At 35.6% G+C, this 24,532-nt stretch overlaps 2 protein-coding genes across 8 annotated transcripts in view; one reads left to right on the forward strand and one right to left on the reverse strand.

Moving 5' to 3' along the window:
• LOC143226520 (uncharacterized) overlaps positions 1 to 24,532 on the reverse strand; it is a 142,239-nt gene that overhangs the window by 37,692 nt on the left and 80,015 nt on the right. The gene's annotated exons all lie outside the window — the stretch shown is intronic.
• The window catches only part of LOC143226519 (SPARC-related modular calcium-binding protein 1-like), a 107,187-nt gene continuing 82,922 nt past the window's right edge, over positions 268 to 24,532 (forward strand). For 5 of the 6 annotated variants that reach the window (XM_076457555.1, XM_076457558.1, XM_076457560.1 and 2 more), the window contains exon 1: positions 268 to 896. In XM_076457555.1, the coding sequence (XP_076313670.1) occupies positions 828 to 896 (69 nt within the window). In that variant the 5' untranslated portion in view covers positions 268 to 827. The remainder of the gene's footprint in view (positions 897 to 24,532) is intronic. The other variant, XM_076457557.1, reaches the window with a different exon arrangement.

Consider the following 24,532-nt stretch of genomic DNA (forward strand, 5'->3'; position numbering starts at 1 on the left):
TAAATATCCATGTAAATACTCTAACTATATTCCTTTCAGAAGGATAACTTTTGTTTCTAAGTAAATTCTGTATTTGTTTAATAGAAATTATCTTTTCCGAAGTTTGACTCTTAAAATTTGTCGAATACCATAACCCTGAAAAATAGGAACATTTAGATCGCAGTAACTTTCAATGAGCCGCGTACTGAATGCGCATGTGTGAAAAAAGTAGGAAATTGAGCATGCGCAATAAGTACTATAGTTGACGCTGATTTAGGGTGACCCCTCACACAACAAGGTTTGGTCTCAAATTAGTATATCAGTCGCGTTTGAAAACGTGGGGCACGCGACGTACAGGGGAACGAGCAGTTCATATGATTACCTCGTGTATAGAGCACGTGAGTTCTACTTGATTTGTTATGACCATAAAATGAACATTACTAATAACCAACTGACAGAAAATCTTCAAAGCAAAAATGTATATTTGTACTTATTTCTGTTAATTTTGATTTAAAAAAAGTGTATCTCTTTTAATGTTAATGAGGCAATTCTTTTTAAATGTTTCAAAACGATGTTTCAGTTTCTGCTTCGTGCACCAGTAAATTAAATACAATTATATAAGCCGTGGCCATTTGAACCACAAAGAATATTGAAGCTAACAGCTCTCAAATATCTAGAACTGTACTGTTTATTCAAAATTAGACTTCTTGAGAAATGTCATCACGTATTTTGTAAATTACATAAATATACAGTGTGGCCTTGCGTTTGTGTTTGTCTGCCAAAGATCGCGAAGTGTCTCGTAAAGTGCGAAGTTAAAACCAGAATTTAACCACTTGACGAAGAAAACTATGATAGTCTTCAGAACGACTTTATTGGTTCTCCTTCTGTATTCTCACCGATCAGAAGTCAAATGTCAGGTAAGACACCCAGACTCGGTGTTTATTCGTAGAGTGTTAAGCCTATTCGTTTGTTTATTTTTCCTCCGTAACACATAACCAGGCAAAGATGCAATTTATTATTGTTTCATATATATGTGTATATGCTTGTGTTTAATCTTATGCATTTGTTCATGAACCTATACAGAAAATATATGTATATCTCTATCCATAGGCTACAGAACCGGGGTACACTGGGGGCAAGTGCCCCCAATTTTTGACTCAATCGAGAAGTGCTCCATTGAATGTGGCATGCAGAATATTGTAAATTATCAGGAAAAAGTAACTGTTTCAACACAGCATATAAAGTGCCCCCAAATTGTCACTTCCGTCTCTTCACAAATAAAAATTTGTTTTCGCCGACCTCGTGTATATTTGCAGGTTTACACTTTCGATGAAAACAAATAATGCGTGATTAGAAAGGTGTTCCATTGAAATATCAAAGAAATATAAAGCATTTAATAAGTTCTGCTTGCAGCCTCATGAAATACCATTTTCAAACATCTATTAACTTGAATTCAACAAAACACTCTTCAACATATATAACTGATAGCTTACTGTAAAACATGGTAGCATGATTTCTGTTTCCAGTAGAGGGCCAAGAATTTTTTTTTGAATTTCACACAAAGCTTCTCGAGGGCTATCTGTGCTAGCCGTCCCTAATTTAGCAGTGTAAGACTAGAGGGAAGGCAACTAGTCATCACCACCCACCGCCAACTCTTGGGCTATTCTTTTACCAACGAATAGTGGGATTGATCACAACATTATAACGCCCCCACGGCTGAAAGGGCGAGCATGTTTAGCGCGACGGGGATGCGAACCCGCGACCCTCGGATTACGAGTCGCACGCCTTAACACGCTTGGCCATGTCTACGCGAGCTACCAAACTATGGATTCTTGAAGAGAAAAAAACGCACTCCGTACATTTGAGGCCATGGGTGTATCATAAGAGTGACGAGTAATCTAACACTTCATAACTAGGGACGGCTAACCTTGAGTATATAAATCACACAAAACAAACAAATTTCCAGTAGTGTTTTCAGTTTATGTTATCTACAATTTTATTTTTTTGAGCTAGGACATACTTAAGGGATACAACAGATAGTTGGATAACATCTGTTAAAATATAACATTGTCGTTAAATTTATAATAATTTATGAAGTAATACAGCATCTGAGCTAAGTTGTTGAAATGAATAATGATTTATGAACTAGTTCAGCACTTGTGCTAAGTTGTTGAAATGAATAATGATTTATGAAGTAATACAGCATCTGAGCTAAGTTGTTGAAATGAATAATGATTTATGAACTAGTACAGCACTTGTGCTAAGTTGTTGAAATGAATAATGATTTATGAACTAATACAGCATCTGAGCTAAGTTGTTGAAATGAATAATGATTTATGAAGTAATACAGCATCTGAGCTAAGTTGTTGAAATGAATAATGATTTATGAAGTAATACAGCATCTGAGCTAAGTTGTTGAAATGAATAATGATTTATGAAGTAATACAGCATCTGAGCTAAGTTGTTGAAATGAATAATGATTTATGAAGTAATATAGCATCTGAGCTAAGTTGTTGAAATGAATAATGATTTATGAACTAATATAGCACTTTTGTTGATGTAGAATGAAAACAATATATGTCTGTCTTCTTTTGATGACTTTAATGAAATAGATCGTTGAAGCCCATAAGCCTGGTGAGCATTTTCAGAATTCTCCTGTGTTTTCTCTCCCAACTTTATTTGAGTGAAAATCATCATTGATTCTTTTTTTATCATTTATCTGTTTCAATAAAAATCGAAAATGTATATAAATATATATTTATATATTTCTTCATATATAGACGGATTGACAATAACAGAGCTTCTTTAGGCTTGGTGAAGAAAAACCGGTTTACCTGAGAGTAACTAGAAATCCCTTTTACAGGACAAGCGTTTCACCATTATTCATTGGTAGTTGTTGAAGGTTTGAAAATAAAAGCGTATCTTCTGGGTATAGAAGAAACGATCAATGAAAGAATGTTCTGTAAAGACGACATAATACAGCGTGAGCTTTCAATTCGACCGCCCATGTGTTACTTTCATTGTTCACCTACGCCTTTTGTAGACTTCTCTCTTAAGAACTATAAAGTTATTCGACTGACCGAAAGCTCTTCTAAAGACCCGATTATCTAGCGGGGGTTCTAGGAAGAACAAGGATATTCCCTTTTAAGTTAAAACAGGGTTAGAAAGAGAGGAGTAGGGGTACTGACCACCCACATCTGACAACAAAGGCGGTGTATGTATATATATTTACTGGTTAACTCGTATGATTCCCTTCTCATAATTATCTCATACATAGCCCAAGGTTTAGCTTACTTTAGTTTGACTACTTAATTAACTTAGTGGTATTTTTTGTGGAATAAAATTGAATTTCGATTAGGGTGGTAAAAAATGTATTTACAATATTTATCATTAATGTTATCTTTAGAACACCATGCTCCATTGTACTTAGCCTCATGTTTTATTGTGTTTTAAGTGATATAGTTGTTACTCAGTTGCATAATTTCAACAGATTATAAGTGAAATACCAAAGTAACAACCTTCTGTCTAATCTTATGTTTTTCAGTTAGAATATTATTAGTTTTATGCAATGACTAGAATACAAACCAACTACCTTCTCTATCAGCTCTAAAGTGAAACGGTACTGCTGACTCGAAACCTACTCATTAATTTAGGCTAGACGAATTTCTTGGAATCAATTTTAGCAATCGATTAGAGTCCATGTTGGTGCTAACTCGCTCGTTTACGTGAAGAGAACTACTTCTGTAAAACATTTTAAGTGTTACACATGTCGTTTACCTGAAGATTAAACACAATATAACACATTATATTTACTTATGAATAGTTGTATTTTTATTTCAACGAAAAGGATGCTTTAGTTAACTTTTTGATATAAATTACTGTTAACCTCTATCTTGCAGCAATAGTGTGTGTAATGTTGTGCTTGGTTCGGGATATTTTTTACAGTTTTTTGTGTTAAGAAACAAGGAGCACTGTACACCGAGCTTAGTTGACAAGCTCATAACTAGAGTTTATTTATTAAATGGCTTATTTTAATTGGATTGTGCATTGGTAATTTTAAATTGTACAGGACAAAGCCAATACATGATGAAATAGTCCTAACCCTAGTTTTCACGGGATGTTAAAGAGACTGTTTTCAAAGCCCCACCATCTCACATCAGGAACACCTGAATGTTTTGTTACATTAGATAATTTGGTCATTGTTAGCTAACCTGGAGTTAGGGTTTAAAAATAAAATAAAGGTATGTTTTCAAATTAAATGTACAATAGTGTAGCAGTCTTGCTGCTACAATATGAAATAGAATACTTTGCTCTCTATCTGTAGATTCACATTAAAAGGGATTTGCTAGTCCCAGTATTTCCTCTGGATAATAATACTAAATTTGCATGAAGTACTTTGCACGATACTTCATATCTAAGATGTTTATTTACGAACAACTTGTTCACGAAACAACTTGAGGGGTCAGTTTAACCATGACCGATTTGTTGAGTGAATAGCCTGTGAGATCTGTTTATTTAAAATCGATTTGTTCAGCAAACGAGCTTAGAAATGTGTTTATCCTAGATCGACTGTGTCCATTAAACCAGTTGAGCATATCTGTCTTCAGTAAACAGATCCCTCATCTGTTTATCCAGGAGTTGCTCAGTAAACCAGCTTGGGAATGTGTTTATACAAGATCGACTGTGTTCAGTAAGACAGCTGGGGGATCTGTTTATTGAAGATTGATTTGTTCATCTGTTTATCCAAGATTTATTCAAGCTTGGTGATCTGACACTACAGTATATTTTGTTGATATGTACGAAAGGAGATAGTATTTTATACCCTTACAGGTCACAGGTGAATATGATATTACCAGCTTCATTAATTAACTCAATACGTTTTATATACATAAATATATATATATGTATATAGGAAACGTGTTACCTGAAAGAGTTTAACATCTAGAACGTTATACTGAGCGTAAGTGTTTTACAAATCTTAAGTTCCCAAAAATCCATTTGTTAAGAAACTTGTTCTTGCGTTTATTAACCATGCTAATAATTAATTACAGAATGTAACTAGGCTTATTTTAATCCATTATTAGAAATATTCGTGCAGATATTCATCTCACGATGTGCCATTCTTCAGCACATTATGCTACCAACATCTTAAAATCAAAATAAATAACGTTCAACATCTATGTTTAGGAAGATTGGGTTTCCCAGAATACATAACAAGAGTGGATAAAGATGTGAGTGGTGTATAATTCTAAGAACCCACGAGTAAAAGAATATACTGTGTTATAATATGTCAACTACATTACATCTACTATATCCAGTGCCGACAAAACCTTTCGTTCAATACGAGTTCTCGTCAGGCAGACATAGTAATGACCTAGGCACAGATTTAATGGAATAAATCAGGTTAAGATTAAGAGGAAAAAAAAAGATTATTATCAACTTTATTTTAGCCATTTGCATATCTGATATTACCGGTAACGTATAACTTTTGCTACATAATTTACAATGTCTTTGTGAGATGTGTGTGTGAGGGAACACTTATTACTTCGTCATCTACTTTAAAAATGGTGTATAACGCGAGAGTATTTGGAGATATTGCTGTGCGTATCTTCATATTCAAACTGAGAAATAAATATCTGTGTGGTCACGAGTGGCTGCTGTGTAGAGTAACGTATATCGTGATGGAAGGTGGAGGACCTGAAACGTCGCTTAGAAACGGAATGTTTATATATATATATATATATATATATATAGTAAACGTTTAGCTCTGTTCTGCGCCACGCATAACAACTTCCTATTCTCAGAGTGTTTCGGATTGGACACGAGATAACTTTGGAAGCCGTTGGACTCCGAATGTCGTGGCCCTTACCGACAGGATACAACCACGACGGGGCGTCCGTCAAGACGCTCCGGCTCTTAACTGTTGTAAAGGCCTCTCCTCACCTAGCAGGCGGTGTCGTTAGGGTCTGGGGCGTTCGTTGCAAAGCACGTACACGGAGGTCATTTCAACGCATAATCAAATCGACAAAATTCATCCCTACAGTGTGATTTATCACGTCCCCTAGTGGTAGAATGACAGGGCGCAATTTGTACGTTCCTATCTATCGAGTTTCTTGATTGTACGAAGAGGGGCTGAGAACGTTAGACAAAAAACAAAAGTACGACGAGATGGAGAAGGTGGGGGGGGGATCCTGAATGGTCCACTCGCGTGCAACAAGCATGTCACTTACGAGTTTGGCTCAGATAGCCCTGACGCTTTGCGCCATTCAACGAGAACAGTCTCGAGACTTAGGGTACGAGAACCAAAACGAAATGGGTGATTTCTTCAGACTCCTATTTATCTGACAGCTTTCACGTTTGAAAAAAAAATTCTGATTAGCTACACCTATTTTGTATCCACGAGAACAAGTACACGATTAATTTTATTTTTATTATTACGTAATAAGTGCACCGAAATAAAAGTTGTATCTCCTACAATTTTTAGAGCGGTAGAACCTAGAAGCATTTTATAAAGAAATGGTCACCATTCGCTGTCAGTAGATTATTACTGATTTTAACAATAAATATTCCTGGTATTGGTGTGATATTGTTATTTTATCGTTCAAGGTATGCTGCCTAAACAACTATCAACGTTTTATGACCACATATAACGGGCATTAAATCCAAAATTACTTCTTTGACTTCTATGAATAGGTCTATGAATAGGTCTCTCGTTACTGTTAACATAACTCTCCATAAAATGATAAGAAAAACAAAAGTAAGTAAATTGAGAACTCAAATTTTACAAAATTAGTACAAATATTGCCTTTTCTCAGGCTTAAGATGGGAAAGTAGTAAAAACGAAACTTGACTCGTATCGCTTTCTATATATATAAAGCCATCTTAATGCTTTATAATTCTGAAACATTGTTTATAGGAAATGTAAGTTCTAAATATATTTATATATCGAATATAATTAGAGACTATAAAGTCATGAAGATACAGCGTTTTTTTTATCTTCTCCACGATGAAACAAATTCAGTGTTCCATATTTAGATTGATTTTCGTTTTCTTTTAGTGTTTTAACAGGTTTTATTCTGTTGTTAGATGAGCAGACTTAAGTTCCCGTTTCTACACTTTACTGCCTACCTTTCAAATAACCTCTGTGACTTTACTCATATTACTGAAGCTTACGTATTATCGCAACATTCGATATTCTGCAGGTAAAGGTATTACAGTATGTTTCGTTTATTGTGCTTGTTGGTTACTATGTCAACAGTAGTAACACTTCAACTTAACAACAATTGTAATTGTTTTGTGAGTTTTTTTTTAGCCGTGAGTTCGAACATATGCAAAATAAAAAAAAGATGATGATATATAATCCGTATAAACAATTATTAATTAACAAATTAGAGACTATAAAAGTGGCTAAATTAGGTACTATTAATATCTAAGCGTATTATTAATTCTCTAATATTTATGAAATCCGAGTATGCTTTTGTTTGAACTAATTCTTTATTTGTAATAGGAAGCATGAGAACCGTTTTTGTAAGCGTTTAGTTTGTGGGATGACGTCATCATGTTTGCATCACGAATATAAACATCAGAAATATAGTATTTTAAAAGAAGAAAGTGACGGTGACATGGGTTTAGATTGATTAAACAAGATAGAGTTAAAATAAATAAATTAGAATATTAAAATTTATTGTGATGATTCGAATTCACTGAATCTGATTCATCGACTGACAAGCTGTGAGTGTTCGGTTATTATTTCACATTTGGTTGGAAAAATGCAATTTTCAACCGACATGGTGCCAATTCTAACCAGCAAACTACAGGCGTTAAATAAACAGATACTTGTCTGATGCGTCAGAATTAGTTTTGTAGAAACTAATTAGTGACATCAAATGTAAACAGTTTTGTTGGTTTTTTTTATGCGCAGATTAGTGTGTGAGATAAATATCTTGAAAAGAACACAGCATGGTGATGTAATAAGGAATTAATCTACGACTGATAGTGACTAAAGTATTGTAACTATTAGTTTATTAACCTGTTACTAAGTTTAACTAATACTAGCGTAAGATATAGTTCACTTTCCCAAATATTTATAGGTTAATTGATTCTTGATTAGGAGAAAGTTAGGGACGGCTTAGTAGCTTCTTCGTAACTTATTCAGCTTTAAAAATATATAAATATAAGAAAAATTCGCATAGCATATGCGAAAGTATGGGGACTTTTCCCCTCCATGCACGATGTCATACATTAACGCGAGATACTAATCCAAATGCTCAGTATTGTAACAAGACCCTTATTCATTGTATATAGGTGGCTAAAATTTACTAACGACTGAATAGCATTCACTATTGTTTTAGATCCAAAAATGTCCTGTTCATAAATAGATTAAATGTTTAGTATTTGGTGTTCCTTTGGCATTAGGCCCGGGATAGCCAGGTAGTTAAGGCATCCGACCCGTAATCCGCGGGTCGCGGGTTCGAATCCCCGTCACACCAAACATGCTCGCCCTTTCAGCCGTATGGGGCATTAAAATATGACGGTCAATCCCACTATTCGTTGGTAAAAGAGTAGCCCATGAAATGGCCTGTGGATGGTGATGGCACTGCTAAATTAGGGACTGCTAGCGCAGATAGCCCTCGTGTAGCTTTGCGCGAAATTCTAAACAAGCCAAACGAATCCTATGACGTTAAGCGCAAAGTTACACAATAGGCTCTTTGTACTCTACTCGCCACGGGTATCAAAGCCCGGTTTCTCTGGCTAGATGCTGTTGGCTAGATTACTGTCGAGAGCGATGAAGCTGATATATATATATATATATATATAGAACAAACCATATCTTGTTACATATGTAAGTAATGATCGTTAGACTATGGGGAATATGTGATCCTTTATTTATAACATTTATTTGGCGTTTAACGCCAAAATAGTAGGAGAAAATGCATTTGAAAACTACGTTATTAGAAGTAAGAGACATGAGGCAAGTTATGGTTAATATTTTAACTGTTCCTTATGCTCTTGGCCATTTTTCCCTTTTTTTTTTTTTGTCTTTTTCGTGCATGGAACTAAATGCTGACACATTACAGAAAGTTCCAGGCAACTTTCTGTAAAACGTTTATTGTTATGATGATCTGGTGAAGCTACAGTATTATGTGTACTATTATTCAATACTATGAGAAAAACTGAAAAAATAAATAGACTAATACGTAATACTCCATTGAATGGACACTTCGACACTTTGCAAAAACCAATTTGTAATTTTTCCCATTTAGAGAATGTTTCTGAACAGTGAAATCGAGCCAAAAGCAAAAAAAGAAAAAATCCAGTTAACGCATAATTATTAAAAATATTAAGTTTGTATATGTTTCTCTCTCCTTTTTTATAATTATTTTTTACATTTAATGTTTTATTTCCTATTTGTTTTATAACTCAGTCTGTGACGTCGTATCTAAAGATATTATTAATGTATGAAGATGAAATGTTTACGTTAAATGAAGATTAAATCTAGTTTCATTCGCTATACATATATCACCTAAAGAGTCCAATTTAAGTGTTTGAAATGAAATTCCAAAATAATTTTGTATCTCACCAATTGACATTACTGTCAAATATATATCATGACTTTTAAATAATGTGGGTTCAGTAGCATGTTACAACTATTATTTTTGTTGTTATAAAGACAGAGCAGAAGCAGTCCATATGAAACTGCATGTCAACATACTGCTTGGAATTTTATTTAAAAGAACGGTTGTTATAACGAACTGACGAAGATATAGTATATTATGTACTATTATTCGATACTATGTAACAAACTGAAAAACAAATGGCGCCACAGTACAGTATGAGAGTTTATAGACCTTTGTTTATATTTGTTACAAACTAGTGTCATTCGCCAAAGAACCGTCCGTGATCCTGTCTCCTTGAAGCCTCTAGACAGATTTTTTTTTTGTTTTTTTATCGTCCATTCTCTTTGTGACCTTTCTATGGTCAACCTCTTTAGGGTTGGAATGCTACATAGGGTCCCTTGATTCCCATGGGCTCAATTACTGGATCTCAGGACGATAGTTGAGTTTCTGTGGTTAGATGATAAATTGTTCATAACAGTGGCGCCCTGTTGGCAGACAGGCGCCTTACGGGATTTCAGCTAAACTCAAGTTTAAAGTTTAAAGCATGCTGTTTGATGGGTCATAAAAATGCCTATCTTCCGGTAAGGATCATAATAAACGTGAGACACGAGTTGTGCATCTAAAAAAAACGGTGATGCGCTAAGTGTCTTGTTTTATGTACGCCCAGTTCACAGAATATACTATTACACGAAAATTCGATATGCAAAGAACTGTGTAAAAGAAAAACAACAAAAACAACACAACAGAAATTAAATGTATTATTTACATATAATTCACTTTTTAAATTGTTCGTAGCGCGTTGACTACATCGGTGAGTACAGCTTGAATTCGTAACTCTTAATTTAAATGGAAAATCAGTAATTAAAATTAATTATGCCAACAACTCCAAGCACAGAAACTTCGGACGTTAAGTACAGACATATTAAACGAAATCTAATAACACAAATTTAAATTGTAACAAACGTAGTGACTTTGATGTACCACGCGTTTCGTTACTTAATGAGTTTTATGGCTTCTTATTCCTAGATCCGCATAAACAAACGTTAATTCAAGACTTAACGGGTAGTGAGCTGTTACATTAGGCTCTAATACGATTACAGTTAGAGAAATCGCGAATATTCGCACAATCAGTTACAGTCTGATTCTAGGCCATAACTGTTACCTGAATCCATTGTTTCTTGTTTTAAAAACGTATTTTTATCTACTTTTATTTATGCAGCTGTACATGTCACGCGTCGAAATTCGATTACAATTGTTATCCATTCACAAATAATGGATACGAAAGTATAGAAGTTAAGACGCTTTACATCGAACAAGGAAATTCAATAAGATAAACGCGCGAGGATTTACTTCTTGTCTGGTTATGTAACTAAGAACCGAATTCATCTGAATTATTTAACGTATTTTGTTCTTAAATTCAGAACTGATTTAATAATTTATTTGCCCCTTAATGCATGACTGAATAATTAAAACTCAACACAAATGAAAACATGGATTTAATTAACCCTAATGATCTGCACCAGTTACACATCGTGACATCGGCAGTTCTTAAACTTCGCAGACTCAAAACGTCAAACCATTTAATTGGTTACAAATCGATTCGAGTAAGACAAGTAACCGATTAGAAAACATTGAAATCATGATAACTCTAGTTACAATAATATATGTTGTTTGAAATATCATTTACAATAATTAAGCTTCTATAGCTAACTTGGCTAGTCTAGATAGCTTGTAGACATACTTTTATTATTTTATGTTCAGAAATCAAATTAGAATACTGTATACTGTAGTGGCCTTATCGTATATACAGTCGTAATCAGGTTCAAACAAAAACAAACTTAAACAGCATTTATAGGACATGCAAACCTTTCCATATTTTCCTCAACTATTTTTTTCATAAAACGTACTAGTTGGCCAAGTAACAAAGTTTATGTGTTTTTTTTTTTTCTTTAACCATTATGTATAGATGCAAAGTAATAAGTTTATGAAGTGTAGTGTCAGGGGCCGCCGAGACACATCATGGGTCACTTGGAAAAAAATGGTATGTTTCTCCTTACCCCTTGAATAGTTTTTGGAATAATGTTACATACACACTAGGTGATTTGAAGGATTGGTCACCTTTTACTTAAACATTGTCATGATTTTAAAATTTTTTGACGCTCTTGGTAGGCCTAACTGTGTTTCTTCCTACTTCTTAGTGTTCACAAAGAAAAATTAATAAGCGAACATTTTTCGTTGTTTTGAACATATTTCTGTTTTTCTTAACAAGAGACCCGTTTTCTTGTAATGTAAGACTAATTAGCACTAACCATTCACATCAGAAACCTAAGAAATAATTTTTGATTTATATTGCCATTATGATTTTAAAATTCAAGTCGGAAATACTTCCTACCTTTAGTCAGAATAGCTTTAAATTGTCATTCACTTCTTTCTGAAGAAGAAAAGATTTTCTGAATATCGAGTGAAGAATAGAACTGTGAAACATGGAGTATATGTTCAAAAGTATTATCATGAAACAATGACTTATTGTAAAATAATAACTTCCATCTAAAAGTATTATGATATCATGGCTTACTGTAACATTGTAAAATCCATCTGAAAGTATTATTATAAAACAACGACTTAACATAAAAGGGTAACATTCGTTCAAACACATGATTATGAAACAGCGACTGATAGTAAAACGGAAATCATTAAAATATTTTATTATGAAACGCTGACTTACAGTGAAACAGTAACCTTCGGTAAAAATATTATCATGAAACCTTGGTTTACTGCAAAATAGAAACCTCCGTTTAAAAATATCGTCACTAACTATACAAGGCTTATTCCCTTTGTAACTCTGTCTATAACGCTTTCAATCTCCTTTTTATGGTAATATTCAACAATATGCATTTTCGCATAGCACAGCAACAATATTATTTCCTGATTGTTTTTAGGCCAACTATGGTGTTTATGTCTAATGCTTAATATTCATTTTCTAATGTTAAAAAGGCTTATTTTTTATCTATTCTTTATTGTTTGGTAACTTCAGTCTTATAATAGCAAAATAGTTTAATTAATTCAGAAACTTAAGACATTTAGTTGTAGCCAGAAGCAAAATAAAATTTGCCAAGTTGTATTTCAGTTAAGTCTTACGTTACAACGCTGCATTTATCTAGTAAAGTAGTCTATACTTATATATGCGTACTATTACTAATGTTAAAGAGCCAGTGTTTAAAAGGTTTTAAGTGGTGAATAAATGCTAATTAATAGGTATAATTTTGGTATTTTGAAACATGTTATCTCCCTGGCCTTAGAACATAAAGAAAATATGATTTACAGAATAAAAAACATTTTTCGAAAAATAAACTTTTGTTGATGGAAACATTTAATTTTACAATAAAGTTTTTTATCTATATTTTTTTTCAAAATAAAAAAACGCCGACAGGTTTGTGGTTCAAGAAGAACGTTTGGACTAAAAGAGCGGGCTACTACAGTTTGAGAACCGCTTCCTCAGTCCATACAAGTATGTGACGTAAAACAAGTTTTCGACTTGTTAAAAGTATAAAGATAAATGTAATATCACAAGTTTATGATCGACAAAAACCAGTTACAACTTTCTAGAAATTAATTAACATAAGCGAGGGACTTTCCCACTCATCCTTCCGATGAAGATCTAACCAAAAATATCGTTAACGAGGTTACTCAACTTACGATAGAGTACAGTCTAATCATTAGTTTTTTTTGTTATTAATTTATAAATAACGCTTAAGTACTTAGCTTGAATTTTTCATAATGCAGTGTCTGATGTGCAAGTTATTTTGGATTATTTAATTCTGATCTACGTAGTTAGCTTGTTTTCGATTAAAAGTTCTTGGCAAATCCTAAAGACTAAAAACTAATTGGCAGTAGTGGTAGAAACAAGATAATGACTGTATTATTACTCAGTTCTATCGTCAATGGCCCAGAATGGTCAGATGATTAGGGCGCTAGACTCGTAATTTGAAGGTCACAGGCTCGAATCCCTGTCCCAACAAATATGTTCGCCCTTTCAGACGTGGGGGCGTTATAACGTGACAGTCAGTTCCACTATTTGTTGGTAAAAGAGAAGCCCAAGAGTTGGCGGTTGGTGATGATGACTAGCTGCCTTTCCTCTAGTCTTACACTGCTAAATTAGGGATATCTAGCGCAGATAGCCCTCGTGTAGCATTGCGCGAAATTAAAAGAGCAAACAAATAAAAAAATTATTCTTTTATATATATTAATGTGGAGTCGCTCGTACCGCCTACGCAAATATGAAATTGACGAAGGCGATGACCATATATATATAGGTTTAGTAGTTTTCCGAAGAGGTGTGTAGTGTTTATTTTTCGTTTGAATTTGTTACGAACGTGACTTGATATCGTTTACTTCTAGATTGTTTCAGCCTTTCTGTCTACGTAATCTAAAATAGACTGGGGCTGTAAGTTAAAACGGTATGGAGCACCACAACCGATACATAATCCATTAAAGTACATATTTTGAGATACACAGCTTAAAATAGGCTGGAGTGTTAAAGTAACAGTCTGAAGCGCTATAATTGATACGGAATCCATTAAAGTACATATCTTAAGCAATATCTGTTTTTGAAAACGAAGAACGTGAGCCACGAGCATTCATATGCTACACATTCAAGCATCTTCCAGGAACCTAAATTTTATTTGTGTGTGTGTATATATATATTTTTTTTTTCAGTTTGTCCAATCTATATATCTGTATCAAATGCTATTAATGTATTTATATCCCACATTATGCTATTTATATTTTTATCATAAGTATTTCCTACACTTAAACACTTGACTTATTTTTGCCTCTGCCGAGAGTGTATGTGGTCATGTTTGATGATATTTTTACACAACTGTGTACCAAACAAGCCCATCAGACTGTCAATCAAGGTGTGATGATCTGTATTCTGTACGTAGAGGACGTGCTATGAATCATATACTCGCGTGCCTGTGTGTAACTTATACGATCGTCAAGTGTTTTCTAAGAAGCGCCATAGAAAACATAGCGTCAACATAGCGTCATACCCAAGAAGTGGACATCACAAACTTTCAAGAACCTGCTTATCATTTACAACATGCTGTGTAACAAACTATACAGTAGTAGATATATAGTGTTCTGTTTGTGTGTTTCTATGTATGTGTGTGTACATGGTTAGGGATGAGAATAATCTTTATCTGTAATCGGTTCAGGTTTCGGACCAGGGAGGTTCAGGTTCAGCGTTGACTGCTTCCCCCATCTCTGGAATTGTTATTTTGTTAGCACTGTTACTGAACCCTCGGTAACAGCCCTTGTTACTTTGTTGTAATACTCACAATATGTTCCCCCCCCCTGATCGCATTATACTTATTATAAGCATAACTAGGTATTAAAGTCAAATCAGAAATAAAACGACACTACTGTAAATCGGTTTACGGTTTCATACTGACAACCATTTCAATTTTGTCGCCTTAATTCCGCGAAATAGGTCTCGGCTGAGTGAAGTGGCAAAATACGTGAAGCGGATGTCAAATGTATACTTTTGTCTCTGACGAACGGTTTGTGTGCTGTGTTTCAAAATAGTACAAAAGAGCGGCCCATGCCCTCAGTTATAGCTTTGTTTTTACGTTCGGCGTTATCTGTATATTTTCTGATCTCTTTCTCTTTGTGCGTCTGTGTGCATATATTCACACAAAATATATATTGGAACATTTAACAAGGATAACGCACATATTGGTTTGTTTAGTTTGTTTTAAATTTCGCGCAAAGCTACACGAGGGCAATCTGCGCAAGCCGTCCCTAATTTAGCAGTGTAAGACAGGAGGGAAAGCAGCTAGTCATCACCACACACTGCCAACTCTTGGGCTACTGTTTTACCAACGAATAGTGGGATTGACCGTCACATAATAACGCCTCCACGGTTGAAAGGGCGAGAATATTTGGTGTCACGGGGATTCGAACCCGCGACCGTCATATTACGAGTCGAGTGTCTTAACCACCTGGCTTTGTCAGACCAACGCGCATATAAAACACTTTCACACTCCTAACACAGTATCTTACTGAGAGAGAGAGAACGATTCAGATCCAAATAGTATTTAGAAGACGATTTGTTCCCTTTCCTTTAAATACCCTCCCATTTGGATAAAAGTCTATGTTATCCTTCCAAAACTCACGTTTCATGTGTCATGATAAGGTCATAACAGGTTTCTGCCCCTCTAAGTTCCATGTTTATTCAGTTAAAATAATAATGCTCCCCTCCCCTATGAAGCCCAAGTTATTGATAAAGCCAGGGTAAGAGAACATTGTGTTTTCCCCTTTATTTGCTGAATTTCGCGCAAAGCTATACGAAAGCTACCTGCGCTTGATCTGCCCAATTTTAAAGCGATAAACTAAAGGGAATATTGTTGATCAACACCACCCACCGCTAACTCTTGGACTACTCTACACCAACGAGTAAAGGGATTCACCATAACATTATAACGGTCCCACGAGTGAAAGGGAGAGCGTGTGCGACGATAGATTTCGATCTCACGACCAGCAGACTGCGAGTCGAGCGACTTAAAAACCAAACAAGTTCTCTACTTAAAGCCCATACTTCTTAAGTTATGAGAAGAATGTCCCCTCCCACTTGAAGCCTCGTGTTTTATCTCGGGATTTTCGGGTTGTTGAATATCAAGACAACAGTTAATTTGTTTGTTTGGTTTCTCTGATCGTTAAGTTGCGTGACTGTAATCTAGCTAGATGTTTAACAACAATACTGCAGGTAGTACAAGTTATTAGTTTGTAATGATCGGTTGAATGTTTGAAGCTGAGCTAAGAGTAATTGTGCTGACTTATAACATTAGATTATATAACTAAACGTCATTTTCATGAAGAATAAGAGCTTTGGAAAGAGCCTTTACGAGCTAGCAATATGTTGTAATTGATTTTGGTCTATTGTGAGCTATTATACAGTATAGAAAAATTAATATTCTCGATTTTAAACTTTTGTTACTTGCGTGACTCTTGACTGGAGGAAAGTGAACACTGTTTAACGTGTAATATACGTGTACCTCTATACTTTATTCTGTTTTATTATGGCTGACTGTTACTAAGTGTACTAGTTCGTTTGTTTGTTTTTTGATTTCGCGCAAAGCAACACGAAGACTATCTGCGCTAGCCGTCCCTAATTTAGCATTGTATGACTAGAGGAAAGGCAGCTAGCCATCACCACCCACTGCCAACTCTTGGGCTACTGTTTTACCAACAAATAGTGGGATTGATCGTAACATAATAATACCCTCACAGCTGAAAGGGCAAGAATGTTTGATGTGAAGGAGGATTCGAACCCGCGACTTTCGGATTAAGAATCGAGCACCTTAACTACTTGGCCATGCCGGGCCAAGCATATTAGTACACACTGAATAAATATATACCGTAATTACCAATGTATGCTTGTTCATATATATAAGACCCTGACCAAACGTTACATTTATTGCAATAACCACTGGAGAAGTCTTGTCCGCTTAGAGTGGATTTAAACTCACTACTAGATCCATAACGAACATTATCTTATATTGCCTTCTGATTATTGTTTGTTTTATGCGCCAGCCATCCCTCATTAAGTAGTGCAAAACTAGAAGAAAGGCAGCTAGTCATCACCACCCATCGTTAATTCTTTAACCAACGATTGATCGGTACTATATAATTCCCTCTCAACTGAAAGGGCGAGCATATTTGGTGGGACGGGGATTCGAACCCGCGGCCCTCGGATTACCAGTCGAGTACTCTAACCACCTGGCCATGCCGGCGAGCAACGTTAAGTATTCTTCACGTGATGTCATTTTAGTGTCCACTAACTGATTGACAGACAAGTTGTGGTACAGAAGTATTGTGAAACACTTTGTCCATTTATGATTGGTAAATTTCTACCAGGTGACCATTACTTCCAGTCAGTCTCCTTTTTAGGTTAGAAAGATGGAAAATTATTTTAACGAAGAACTTTATCAATCCTTCTGGATGACGGTTTGGAGAATATTAGATGTAATCCTTCGCTAACAGGTGTTTCGGAAACGTTGATGACTTATTATAGGAGAGGACGTAGTCTAGCCAGTAGGCGCCACCAATTGTCACAAACAAGAATTTGCGCAAGCGCAGAAATGCATGAAGAAAGAAAGAGAAAGAGGAAAAATACGCAAGGAAAAAGAGTTACCCCCAAACAATTAACAAAAAAAAAAAAAAAACTGCTACTGCTTGGATATATATAACCATCATATTTGATGTTTAGCATTTATCAGTCAATCGAATGGTATAAAAATAGCTTTACGAGGGAGGAAGATATGCTAGTGAATGGAAAGGTTTGTTGAGTGGATTCTGTGTTGGAAGTCCACAGTTGAATCCCGTCATTTTGAAAATGTTATTGAGTTCAAAGATTTTAAAAGAAGGCATAAATTATTAATAAACGAAAATCCACGCCAACCCCCTTATGATATTAAGCGTTGAGTGTCGAGGTTAATTGAGGAACTATAGACAATATTCTCTAAGGCATACAAATCCTTCTTTTATGTGACTCTAATCCATGAAAGTCTTGTTTTCAGAATAGAGTGGTTTAGATTTTCAGCACGACGTGTAGGTCTTTATTCTGTGTGACCTCCAGTCTTTGAAGATCTAGTTTACGTAATAAGCTACAAATGAATCCCACAGATTTTTGCTTTATATGATTTCCTTTTTCTAAAAGTGAACTTTTCATCATAAATCGGATTTCACAAGCACCCAAACCAACATTTATTATACATCTATTATATATTGCTATAATTTATTGTTCCATTTGTACTATCTTCTTGGTAATACCGTCATCAAATCCACACCAGCTAGATTTGGGTTGATATTCAACCTTCTTACTGGATTTGGTTGAGCATCAGTAACAGTTTGAGAAAGTTATTTAAGCAGTGTTGTTCGAACATCGTCCCCTTTTGCTGTTTTGCTTGAGAAACAAAGAGTAGAAGACTGATATTGGTGCTATGCAATTTCAGCAAGAACAGAGGGTTAAGTGACAAGGTTAAGTCTATCAAAAAATTATCCATATCAAATTTGAATAAAGGTTTGCAGAATCATAGTGATTAATATGACAGATCTCTGGAGGTTATTTTGTTTATATCTGTGGATACGACATAATTCCTAAAATGACGATCACACACACATAGGTTTGTATGTTTTATGTGTTTTAGCACAAAGTATTGTAATAGGCTACCTGCGGTCCATCCACATTGGAAATCCAATCCCGGATTTTAGCGTCATAATTCCGTAAACTGGGGGGAGAGATACCTATGCTTTAATCAGAGTATATATTTGTTTCTTGTTCATTACTTGTTAAAAAATTACAGAAATTATGTTTGTACAGTCGTGGACAAAATATTTGTTTCTTTTGTAATAAACAAGATTATTTTTATTAAGATGTTATACAAATATGCTTAATACTGTCAAATTGAGAAATGCCTTATATATAAGTATCTACGTATGTCATTTGTATAATGAAGCAGGTTCTATTGACATCATGAATGACTAATTTGAATAGCAAACAATTTTATCAGACACCTGTCAGCTTTTCACCTATCACAACAAAAGTCATCAAAACGTGTATATAATGACAAAATATTCAACTTATTTTAAATAGTGTCTATAAACTTATTTCATGTTAAACATGTAGTACTTGGTTAGTCATCCTCGTTTTCTAATAACCTCCGAAAGGCAGCATTGCATGCTATGGACGAAGTTCGATATAATCCACCGTTATTTCATCCCAACTTGTCACTAGAAGGCACTTCAACTTAACTATAATAGCTGTTGTAGGGTCAAGGTTAGCAATTTTCTGGCTCAGTTCTGCTCAACAATTCTCAGTGGGAATACAATCTAGATACTTTGCTGACCATTTCTTTCTTATAACGTTTTACTGGTCGAGATAACCCTGTACAATACGCGCACTGTGGACAGCGGCATTGCCACCCTGGAACACAAAGTTATTGCCAAGCCTTGCCCTAGCATATAGTAGACATATTATCGCCGTATGATGCCTATAGGAGATGCCATTGACGTCTCCCTGGAGGATACAAAGAGCAATTTTTACACCATAGTAAATAGTTGCCGAAACGTGTACTTCGCCACCTCCTGTGTTATCTCTGTGGGAAAGATAGTTCCCTCATCTGTTCTCCAGTCAAACAGCGAACACAAGTCCTACCATAAGTTTTAACAAGCCAGAAACAAGGTTACATGCCGCCAGTATTTTAACTGTAAGTTGGTATGCAGTCTTCCCCAAGTAAAACGGTAACTGCGGTGATTCCGGTTAACACTGGCTTACCGACGTCCATTCTTGCAAAATGACCTTGTTTTATCAGTGTCTTTTCACTGTTCTTCTAAGTAGGCTGTAATGAATATGTTCATGCCATTCTTGTTGTAAGGTGTTGCAAAACTTATTTTCACCTTGTCGTGTTGACCTTATCAAACATGGTCATCTTGGGAAGTAGTTTTTTAATGTCTACCAGTAAATTTTCCTGGAACAACATTTCCTGTAGTCCGCTTACGTTTCAGGATTCTGGATACACCACACTGGGGTACGCTACTGTTCTGGCAATCTTTGTTTGCTTCATACCATTGCTGTATAGTCAAACAAAATGACGCCCTACAATTTGTGGCACGTGGCATGGCATGACTACACGGAATACAGAGAAACTGTCTGAACAAAGCATTGATCTATTTCAAAAATGATTTTACCAAAACTATACCCTTTTATACTAATTAGGTGTGTATGTACGTTCTGACGAACAAATGCTCAAAACAACTTATACAAACAAGAATACATGTTTGTCCGATCATATGCTGCCTTCTCTGTTACTATTCGGGCATTTACTGAATAATTGCTCCAGCAGTATAGACAATAACATTAATATAGAACATCATGCAAACGTTTTAGCCAAGATTGTATTAACAAATCTGGCAATAAATATACATCAGCACATTAAAAGTTATTATCTCCAGGGGATTACTTTTCATAAACTTAAAAGCTTGAAAATTAAAATTGCAGCATGATCAAGCAAGTTTTAGTTTTGAATACATCAAAATCAAATAATATTTTTAATATGAATAAGTTGTAGGCTATAAGTTTAAGTAAAAATACATAAATTAATACAACATCAGGTGGATAATGTTTAAAATGATATCGAAGAATTCGTGTAGCGGTACACATATCTTAAGTTTAAAGCACACAAGTTGAAAAACAAATTAGAGGCCAGCATTCGTGGATGAATGCAATATGTCACCGCTACGCATTTCTAACACGGCCAACTCTGATATCATAAAAGTCCTGAAAAATACATAAAAGTCGAAAACTGTCTACATCACTGGTTGGGACATCCAAAAAGGTATCTTTGTACCAAATCCCATTTAAATTGTCAAATATGCTCGCGCTTTCAGCCATGGGCGCGTTATAATGTGACGGACGGTCAATCCCACTATTCGTTGGTGAAAGAGTTGCGCAAGAGTTGGCGGTTGGTGGTGATGACTAGCTGCCCTCTTGCTAGTTTTGGCCCCGCATGGCCGGGTGGTTAAGGCAGTCGACTCGTAATCTGAGAGTCGCGGGTTCGAATTCGCGTCACACCAAACATGCTCGCCGTTTCAGCCGTAGGGATAATATAATATGACGGTCAATCCCACAATTCTTTGGTAAAAGAGTAGCCCAAGAATTGGCAGTCGATGGTAACGATTAACTGCCTTCACCCTAGCTTTACACTTCTAAATTAGGGACGGCTAGCGCAAATAGCCCTCATGCAGCTTTGCGCGAAATTCAAAAAACAAACAAACTATATAAATTGGTTAAAATACACGTAAAAAGTCTACGAAAACACCAATTTACACTTTCCTTGCTGAAAAAGTGAACAAAAGACAAATATTCCGGGGTTGTTCATATCTCTGTTTGGGACCTGGGAAAAGTATATTTGTACCAAATTCCATGTAAACTGGCAGAAATACGACAGAATAATTGTGAAAAAAAATATTAAAATTATTCTTTTTGTAATACTTTGATCCGTATAATTATTATAAATGAGCAAATCAATCATTATTCTTTTTCGATATGTGAGACCTGTAGAAAAGTATCTTTGTACCAAATTCGATGTAGACTGGTCAAAATATGACCGAGTAATTTATCTCAGTAAAAATGTATTATAAATTAGAAAATCCACTCTCAGGAAAAGCAGGAGAATACATAAAATTTAATCCAGGACCCAAGAGACTCCAGGGATGTGAGGAGAGCCTTGAACCCCGCCCATAATAAGTGCTCTTGTGGCGCAAGTCCCTCGCTTCACTCAGCCAAATACACCTTAGAGCCAACACGCAGACTTTTAAATTGCCTCCTACACGGGTTATATGATCTTTATGTTAAAGATTTATCTTATCTAGTCTAGTTGATGAACAGCTGTATCATATAATAACGAGATTACGAAAATTAACCAATGTTAACATTTATTGATGCAGCTTATGTTTCTTTATAACAAATCTTCTTGAAACAGTGGGTGATAAACGTGCAAAAGACGTAAAGAGGGCACTGTATATACCAGAAGCATACATGGTATTTTTACAACCTCCACGTGTAACTAAAGGAATATGTTCTATCCCTATAGTATCCACGTGTATCTAACGCCCTCACGCGGTATTCAGTCTTCAATTCCTACAGTTTCCACGCGGTACTCCAACAGTTTCCATTTGTATCTAAACCCCAGACGCTGTACTTCTAAAGTCTCCACTTATATCTAAAGTCCACACGTGGTACTCTTACAGTCTCCACGTATATCCAACATAAGCCCAACAGTGATATTCCCACAGTATTTACGTGTATATAAAGCCCACAAGTGATATCTTACATCTTCCACGTCTATCTAAAAAGCCCACATGTGGTGTGTACCTTCACTCCCAACATGTATTAAATGCCCAAACTTGGAATTTCTCATTTTGTGATATAAGGGACAATGAAATCCTACTATTCAATAAGATAAGAGTAACCCAAAAGTTGGTGGTAGGTACTAATGATAATTTGCATTCCATCTGTTTTATCAATTCAAAATTAACGACGACTATGTGCAGATAACCATTTATATATCTTTACACGAAAATTCTCAAAGTAACTTGACATTAGGTTCTTTTATGTCACACTTAGTTTAAATTAACATTAATTTCCTTTAACCTAACTTATTCTTACTTGATACTTTGCCATTTAAGAAGTTAGTTTCTTTGATATTTATACAGATGTATAGGGTTAGAAACAAAAATTACTTTAAGAGGTGTAAAACGCAACTATACAGAAAAGAAACGTTCAAAAATTGATATCAGCTGTCGTTTCTTATTATTTAATTAACGATGAGTGTCAGTCCGTCCGTGCGTGTATGCGTGCTGTCTCATATGGAAACTCAGTATTCCTGATTGCTAACTGTACAGTGGAACTTTTACATTTATACGAGTGCAGAAGTGATCGACGTTTATAACACTAACTTCAGTTATAAAAACAACCAGACAATTTGTGTTTTACTTTTCTGTGGTTTATACGAGGTATGTTAAAAAAATACGCGGACTGACGTCATAAAATAAAATGTACTTTATTTAGAAGTTACAAGTCTGGGACCCCTTCAAAGTACTCTCCTCCCCAACGCACACACTTATCCCAACGGTGTTTCCACTTGTTGAAACAGTCCTGGTACGCTTCTTTTGTAATGTCCTCCAGCTCCTTCGTCGCATTTGCCTTAATCTCGGGAATCGTCTCAAATCTTCTTCCTTTCAAGGGTCTTAGAAAAAATCGCAAGGAGCAAGGTCAGGTGAGTAGGGGGGGGTGGGGAAGAACAGTGATCGAGTGTTTGGCCAATAACTCACGAGTTCTGAGGGCTGAATTTCGCAGCAACGCGGTGCATCTTCAATTTTTCTGTCAAAATCTCGTAACAAGATCCAACTGATATCCCACACTCTTCAACAAGCTCCCTGACAGTCAGACGTCGATTTGCCCGCACCAAGGTGTTGATTTTGTCGACGTGTGGGTCGTCAGTTGACGTGGAAGGACGTCCAGGACGCTTATCATCTTCAATGGACTGTCGACCATCCTTAAAACGTTTATGCCATTTGAAACATGCCGTACGCTTCATAGCAACATCACCATAAGCCGTGTTAAGCATAGCAAAAGTTTCAGTCGCAGATTTTCCAAGTTTAACACAAAATTTCACAGCAAGTCGTTTCTCCTTCAGGTCATTCATTCTGAAATCCGCCAAACGAAAAACTTGCACTTCACTTAAAACCGCGTAGCTAATACACAAATGAAGATATCTGCAATCGGGAAATGGCGTCGTAATCAGCTGATCTGTGCGAACCTAGCGACACCAAGCGGGTTCCCCTGGAACCAACTGGAGCCGCGCAATTCAAACAGTCGGCGTATTTTTTGAACAGACCTCGTAAATAACGCGATATCATTACACCTCAATACAAATTCCAACAGTCGCCTTAAAATTGATAGTAGGTCTGTAGTTTAATAACACTTCGTACGCAAGTACGACTTTACTCGTTATGTCTTCGGCAATTAACCTCAGCACTCACTGCAACATCTTCATTCATTATCGATTATCTACAGCCTAACACATTAGACGAAAGAAAATAATTACAGGTTTCAGTTGATATACAAACACAATTCAGATACATATACGCACAAGAAATAATATATACACACAAACACACAACAGCACATGATAATGGTTGATTTTTACATGTCTTGGTACCGTAATTTTAAATTTTTACTGTTTTATAATTATTATACAATTTTCAACTATCGCAGTAGTGGAGCTTGTAAACCGATAATACGATTGAACTGTAAATAAGTATCTTACGTGGGCCCGGCATGGCCAAGCGCGTTAAGGCGTGCGACTCGTAAT

Source organism: Tachypleus tridentatus, chromosome 9, assembly GCF_004210375.1.
Source record: "Tachypleus tridentatus isolate NWPU-2018 chromosome 9, ASM421037v1, whole genome shotgun sequence".
Classification (NCBI taxonomy): Eukaryota; Metazoa; Arthropoda; class Merostomata; order Xiphosura; family Limulidae; genus Tachypleus; species Tachypleus tridentatus.